General features: G+C 57.6%; 1 protein-coding gene across 1 annotated transcript in view; it reads left to right on the forward strand.

Moving 5' to 3' along the window:
* Positions 1–7678, forward strand: part of KANSL3 (KAT8 regulatory NSL complex subunit 3) — a 16296-nt gene that overhangs the window by 981 nt on the left and 7637 nt on the right. The window contains 11 exon segments of the mRNA XM_031065114.1: positions 28–118; positions 679–864; positions 978–1109; positions 1660–1795; positions 2156–2238; positions 2344–2415; positions 3360–3434; positions 4183–4340; positions 4786–4849; positions 5282–5482; positions 6149–6302. Coding sequence (XP_030920974.1) covers positions 28–118; positions 679–864; positions 978–1109; positions 1660–1795; positions 2156–2238; positions 2344–2415; positions 3360–3434; positions 4183–4340; positions 4786–4849; positions 5282–5482; positions 6149–6302 — 1352 coding nt within the window.

Below are 7678 nucleotides of genomic sequence, written 5' to 3' on the forward strand. Positions count from 1 at the left end.
GTGACTCTGCTGTGTCTGTCCCCGCAGGACGGGCTGGACCATGGCCCAGAACAAACTGTTCAACAAGATCCACAAAGCGCTGCAGTCGGACAGGCTGGCCCGCCTGGCCAACGAGGGGGTGAGAGGGGCTGGGCTCCAGCTCTGCCACAAAACCTGGGGCGGTCAGCGTGGGAGTTGTGGCCCTGGGGTGGCCTTGAGGAACAGGCAGCTCTGGGCTTTGTGGGTTTTGTGGGACCATAGAATGTCCTGGGCTGGAAGGACCCACATGGATCATCAGTGCCACCCCTGGCAGCCCTGCACAGATACTCCGAAATCCCACCCTGGGAACCCTGCACAGACACCCCAAAATCCAAAGGCTCCTGGAGCTCCGGCAGCCTCAGGGCTGTGCCCATTCCCTGGGCAGTGCCCAGCACCCTCTGGGACAGAACCTTTCCCACACTCCAGCCTGAGCCTGCCCTGGCCCAGCTCCAGCCATTCCCTGGGTCCTGTCCTTGTCTCAGGGATCAGAGCTTCCCCTTGGAAGTTCTGGATTGCTCTGAGGGCTCCCCTCAGCCTCCTCCTCCTCAGACAGATGTTGTCTTTGCTCCAGATGTTTGGGCAGCCCACACTGACAGTTCTCTAGGGATGACGCTCCATCTTCCTTCCCCTGAACTGTGTTTTGGGAATTCCTGCTTCCAGGCCTGCAACGAGCCCGTGCTGAGGAGGATTGCCGTGGATAAATGTGCCCGCAGGGTGCGCCAGGCCCTGGCCAGCGTCAACTGGGACACCAAACTCATCCAGTGGCTCCACACCACGCTGGTGGAGACCCTGAGCCTGCCCGTGCTGGCTGCATACCTGGATGCCCTGCAGACCCTGAAGGGAAAGGTGATGAAAGCAGGGGGAGGCTTGGCTGTCACAGCTGGCAGAGGGGAGAGGCTGGAATTGTTGTCCTGTGGTTTGGGTGCGCTTTCTCAGTCCCCCCTGGCCTCTGTTTGCAGATCCCCGCGCTGATCGACAGGATGCTGCTCTCCTCCACGACCAAGACAGGAGCAGCAGGGGCTGAGGCGCTGTCCCTGCTGCTCAAGAGACCCTGGGACCCTGCAGTGGGTGTCCTGTCCCACAATAAACCAGTGAGTGCCCTGGGGGCTGTGGGGGTCTCATGGCAGCTTCAGTCTCCCCATGCTCTGCCTCTGTCCTCTCCCTGGGCTCTTCTGCCCCAGATTTACACCTGCTCTGAGAATGGAAGGGACCCAGCAGGATTAGCAATCCAACGTGTCCTTGCACAGACACCCCAAAATGCCACCCTGGCAGCTCTGCACACCCGAAAATCCAAAGGCTCCTGGAGCTCCAGCAGCCTCAGGGCTGTGCCCATTCCCTGGGCAGTGCCCAGCACCCTCTGGGGACAGAACCTTTCCCAGAATCCAGCATGAACCTGCCCTGGCCCAGCTCCAGCCATTCCCTGGGTCCTGTCGCTGTCCCAGGGAGCAGAGACCAGAGCTGTCCCTCAGAAAGGAGAGTCCCTTCTGTTGGAGAAATTCTCCTGAGCATCCCGAGGGAGCTTTGGCTTGGGAAAACAATCAATGAAGGAGCTGTGCAAGATCCTTCCCTCTTCCTCGTGGGGCAGGGAGGCCTTTCCTGGGAGCGCTGCTGTCCCTGACAGGCTCCTGTTGGACCTTGCAGAGCAAACTGCCCGGATCCCCCCTGATCCTCATCGCCTCCTCCGGCCCCGCCAACTCCCTGTTCCCCACGTCCCGACGGCACCGCTTCTGGCAGTCGCAGCTCTCCTGCCTGGGAAAGGTCTGTGGGGCTGGCTCTGTGGGGTTCCTCTGTGGGGCTGGCTCTGTGGGGCTGGATCTGTGGGGCTGGATCTGTGGGGCTGGCTCTGGGGGGGTCCTCTATGGGGCTGGCTCTGTGGGGTTCCCCTGTGGGGCTGGATCTGTGGGGTTCCTCTGTGGGGCTGGATCTCTGGGGTTTCTCTATGGGGCCGGATCTGTGGAGTTTCTCTGTGGGGCTGGATCTGTGGGATTCTTCTGTGGGACTGCCTCAATGGGGCCGGCTCTCTGGGGTTCCTCTTTGGGGCTGATCTGTGGGGTTCCTGACGCTGTCCCCAACCCTGCTGGCTGGTTTTGCCTTTGTCCCCAGCCCTGCTGGCTGTCCCTGATGTCCCCTGTCCCTCACCTGCTGAAGAAGGGCAGCGGGGTGGGGGTGCTGCAGTGCCTGGAGCACATGATCGGCGCTGTCAGGGGCAAGGTGGCCGAGGTGAGGGACAGCAGGAGGTCCCCCTGTGCCCCCTGCCCCCGGTGCCACCCTGGGCATCGCCCCAGCGTCTGTCCCAGCTCTCCAGCTTTGCTTTGTGTCCCACAGATCCACAACCACTTCTCTCACAAGCAGATCATCCTGATCGGGTGGAACACGGGTGCCTTGGTGGCCTGTCACGTGAGTGCCCCGGTGCTCTGTGTCCTGGGGGGGCACAGGAGGGGTGTGGGTCTGTTAGAGCAGGTCCAGAGGAGGCCACGGAGCTGCTCCAGGGCTGGAGCCTCTGGAGCTGGGCTGGGAGAGCTGGGAATGGTCACCTGGAGAAGGTAAAGCTCCAGGGAGAGCTGGGAATGGTCACCTGGAGAAGGTAAAGCTCCAGGGAGAGCTGGGAATGGTCACCTGGAGAAGGGAAAGCTCCAGGGAGAGCTGGGGATGGTCACCTGGAGAAGGGAAAGCTCCAGGGAGAGCTGGGAATGGTCACCTGGAGAAGGGAAGGATCCAGGGAGAGCTTCCAGCACATTCCAGGGCCTGAAGGGGCTCCAGGAGAGCTGGAGAGGGACTGGGGATAGGGAATGGAGGGACAGGACACACGGAATGGCTTCCCACTGGAAAGGGGAGATTTAAATGGGATATTGGGAAGGAATTCCTGGCTGGGAGGATGGAGAGGGGCTGGGCTGGAATTCCCAGAGCAGCTGGGGCTGCTCCATCCTGGGAAGTGTCCCAGGCCAGGCTGGAGCACCTGGGACAGTGGGAGGTGTCCCTGCTAGGGGATGGGATGGGCTCCAAGGTCCTTCCCAAACCATTCCAGAGTTCTGTGATTCTCCCAGAGCCCCTTGGCAGCCTCAGCTCAGAGCTGGATTTCAGTGACTGCTGAGGTTCTCTCTGTCCCTGTGCTCATTCCAGGGCCTGGCTTTGACCTCTGTGTTGTGGGCCCTTTGCAAATTGAGTCATTTAATCACTGTGTTAATTACCAAGGTGTTGCTATTAAGGTCTTTCTGTGCCTGGCAGGAGCCTGGCAAAGCAGCCTTCATTCCTGGGGTCTGCTGGGCTCTGGGGATGCTGCCCTGAGATGGGAAATGTCCCTGCTGGGCTCTGGGAATGCTGACTGCTCTCTCCCTGCCCAGGTTTCTGTGATGGAATATGTCACTGCTGTCGTGTGCCTTGGCTTCCCACTGCTCACCGTGGATGGCCCCAGGGGGGTAAGGACCAGATTGAGCTAGTTAAAGAGCTCTGCTTGTCTTTAAACTTCCCTGGCTTGTTTTGTGGAATGGTTCCTGGATAATTGGCTGGTTTTTTGAGAGAATGTGGGTGACTGTTGTTTGGAGGAGCTGTTGCTCTCAGAGGAGGGACTGTAGCAATCCAGGTGGGATTCTTGATCCATGGCTGGTGTGAGGAGTGCTCTTGCCTTGTCTCTGCCGTGGTGGGGTTTTGGAGCTCCTTTCTGGGGGCCCCATGTCCCTCATTATCCATGGCCTGGATCCATCATTATCCATGGCCTGTGTCCATCATTATCCATGGCCTGTGTCCCTTGTTATCCACGGCCTGGATCCATTATCCCTGTCCTGTGTCCCTCTTTATCCCTGTCCTGTGTCCCTCTTTATCCCTGTCCTGTGTCCCTCATTATCCCTGTCCTGTGTCCCTTGTTATCTTTGTCCCTCCTTATCCCTGTCCTGTGTCCCTCATTATCCCTGTCCTGTGTCCCTCATTTTCTGTGTCATTTCCACGGAGCCCACATTTGTCCCTTTTGGCTGTGACTGGACAGGGACTGGTGATGGACACAGCCAGGCTGGGAAGTGGCTCCTTCCAGGGCCAGTGGAATTCCTTTGGAAAGGCTCCATTTTCTGCAGCTCAAGCAGAGTTTCCCTCTGGCCTCAGTAAATCCCTCACGACCCTGGCACCTCCTCAGCCCCATGCCAGGCTTGCAGCTCCATCCCTGCCCTGTTGCAGGATGTGGATGATCCCCTGCTGGAGATGAAGACGCCGGTGCTCTTCGTCATCGGGCAGAACTCCCTGCAGTGCAACGTGGAGGCCATGGAGGATTTCCGGGAGAAGATCCGGGCGGACAACAGCTTGGTGGTGGTGGGAGGAGCAGATGACAACCTCAGGTGAGGCTCTGCCAGCTGGGCTCTGTCCTCTTGGGAATTCTGGGCAGCACCATGGGGATACCAACCCCATATCTGGTGTTGGAACAAGGTGGGAATTGCATGGGAATACTCCAGACTTGTCTGTGTTGGGAATAACTGCAGGAAAAACCTGCATGGGAATGGGCCTGACCTAGGGCTGGGCTTGATTTAGGGCTGCACCCAGCAGCACAGAGGAACTTTAGGAGCATCACAGGAGTCAGGGATCTCTAGCAGTGAAAATCCATAAAGGAGAGGAAAGAAAGAAACCTTAAACTGACACTGGGTGTGAAGGCAGAGCTCTGAAATGTCAGGTTGGCTTTGCAAAATGCTTTGGGGAGTTGCAAAAAGGATCTTTGTCCTCATCAGGTGAAGAATGCTTGTGGAAAAGTGTGGATTTCCACCTGTTTTGGTTCTTTTTTTCCCCTAGGATAAGCAAAGCCAAAAAGAAGGCAGAAGGCCTGACCCAGAGCATGGTGGACAGGTGCATCCAGGTACCCACAGGGATCAGGCAAAGGAAGGAGGCAGTGCTGGAGTGCCCCAGGTTACAGCAGGGATGGGTTGGATTGGAGGGAATCTTTTGCTAAGGGGGGTTTGGAAGGGAGGTGTGAGATCCCTGGGGGTGCCCCTTAACCTGAGCAGGTTCTTGAGTGTCCCAACACATCTGCTCGGGGCCACAGCAGCATTTTGGGAGAAACCACTGTGGTTTTTCCCCACAAGTCCTAAATCAGTGCTTTGTGAGCTTCACTGAGAAATCTACATTCTCTCTGTGAGCTTTTGGGGATTTCCTGCAGAATTCCAAGCCCGCAGAGCCTTACCCTTGCATCCCCTTGGGAATGCTTCATTTCCTTGCTTCGAGCTGTGGAGATCCATTGCTCAGAGACCTGCCCAGCACTGAATCCCAGTGTTTCTCCCCAAATTCCCAGGATGAGATTGCAGACTTCCTGACAGGGGTGCTGACCCGGGCCGAGAGCCACTCGGGCTCCGAGCCCCGCGACCTGGACGCTGAGAGGAAGAAGAAGCCCCGTGAGTGCAGCAGGAGGGACCTGTCCTTCGAGCTGCCCGAGAGGAGCAGCAGACCCGCCTCCCCTGCAGCCAAAGTGCCAGCCTCACCCTCAGGCTCCGAGGTGGGGGCTCTTCCCAGCCTGATTCCAGCTGGGGGTGGGCAGAGAGGGGGTTTTGTGCCACCAGAATCTCCAAAATCTGTGCTGAGCGTTGGGAGAGGGAGGTGAGAGGGTACCCAGGGGGATGTGGCCTCAGGAGAGGCTTAGATGAGAGATTTGGGAAAATTAAATCTTGCAGATGAGAGATTTGGAGAAATTAAATCTTCCAAATCTGTGCTGAGCATTGGGAGAGGGAGGTGAGAGGGTACCCAGGGGAATGTGGCCTCAGGAAAAGGTTTAGATGAGAGATTTGGGAAAATTAAATCTTCCAGATGAGAGATTTGGAGAAATTAAATCTTCCAAATCTGTGCTGAGCATTGGGAGAGGGAGGTGAGAAGAGGGTACCCAGGGGGATGTGGCCTCAAGGGAGGTTTAGATGAGAGATTTGGGAAAATTGTCTCATGGGAAGCTTTGGAACAGGCTGGTGGAGTCACCAGCCCTGGGATGTTCAAAGCACAGCTGGATGTGGCCCTGGGGGACAGGGCTTGGTGGTGACCCTGCTGTTGACAATGGCACTTGATCCTGAAGGTCTTTCCAGCCTTAAAACTCCCAGGGTTCTCACGGTGAGGGGAATGAGTGCTCAGGGCTGCCCCAGGCAGACGTGGGCTGAGTGTCTGTCTGTCCCGGCAGGACCTGTCCAGCGTGTCCAGCAGCCCCACGTCCAGCCCCAAGACCAAGGTGGCCGCGCTGGCCCTGCCCAAGCCCAGCCAGGTGGGCCCCACGCAGCTGCAGAGGAGGCAGGTGCCCAGGCCCGACGCTGTCCTGACCCACAAGCAGGCACAAGGTAACTCCCTGCAGCTTCCCCACCCTTCCAGCTGCTGCAATTTTGGGTTTTCTCTCTCTCTGGATCTGTGTAGGTTTTTATTTTCTCTGTCCTGTGTTGAATTCCAAGCTCCCCGTGGCAGCTTTCTCTGCAGCTCAGCGCCTGTCACTGCCTAGGAGGGTTGGAATTGGGTTGGAAATGGTGTTTCTGCAGCTTGTGGAGCCTTGCTGCTGTTGGAAATGGGAAGGATTCTCTCTCTGGCTGACCCTGTAGCTGTGCTCTGATCCTTTTGGGACACCCTGGGCTGGTGTCTCCTTCAGGGCTGCCTGGGGAGACACTGAAGGTTGAGGCTGTTGAATTGAGATGGAAACTGTGGGATTTGGAGAGTTCCAGAACCATCCTGTGGAAAACCTGCTGTGGAGAAAGGAACCAGCTTGAGCTGTAAGGTTTTGTGGTTTTGGTTAAAAACGCTCAATCTGGTGAACTTTGGGAGTTCAGGGAGTGGCTTTTGTGGCTGAAGATCCCTCCTGGCAAATTCCAGCAGCACCTGGGGGATGGCTCTGCATCCTCCTTTCCTTCTTTGCCGTGCTCAGGACAGACCTGGACAGGTGTCACCTGCAGCTGTGACCCTGCACATCCATCAGTGTCACCTGCAGCAGTGTCACCTGCAGCTGTGACCCTGCACATCCATCAGTGTCACCTGCAGCAGTGTCACCTGCAGCTGTGACCCTGCACATCCATCAGTGTCACCTGCAGCAGTGTCACCTGCAGCTGTGACCCTGCACATCCATCAGTGTCACCTGCAGCAGTGTCATTGACGCTGCACATCCAGCGGTGTCACCTGCAGCTGTGACTCTGCACATCCATCAGTGTCACCTGCAGCAATGTCACCTGCAGCTGTGACCCTGCATGCCCATCAGTGTCACCTGCAGCAGTGTCACCTGCAGCAGTGTCACCTGCAGCTGTGACCCTGCACATCCATCATGGGCTCCAGGGGGAAGCTGGAGCTTGGATCTGCCTTCATTGCTCAGCCCAGGGACTGAAGGGTTGTGTTCCTGAGGGAGGCACTTCCCAGGTGACACAGGGGACGCAGGAGGAGGCTGGAGCTGTGTCCTGGTGCCTGGTTTTGTTGGGAATAAAACCAGGGGTGGTAATTCCTGGTGCCTGGTTGTGTCAGGAATGCTGTGATGATTCCTGGTGCCTGGTTCTGTCAGGAATGCTGTGATTATTCCTGGTGCTTGGTTTTCTCGGGAATGCCGTGGTGATTCCCATCTGGAGCTGCTCAGGGCACTGCTGGCTGCCATCTCCAGCTGCTCTCAGGTCCCTGCTCCAGCCCAGCCCAGCCCTGCCCAGCCCTGCCCAGCTCAGCCCAGCCCTGCCCAGCTCAGCCCAGCCCA

This window comes from Geospiza fortis, unplaced genomic scaffold (genome assembly GCF_000277835.1).
Source record: "Geospiza fortis unplaced genomic scaffold, GeoFor_1.0 scaffold855, whole genome shotgun sequence".
Taxonomy (NCBI): domain Eukaryota; kingdom Metazoa; phylum Chordata; class Aves; order Passeriformes; family Thraupidae; genus Geospiza; species Geospiza fortis.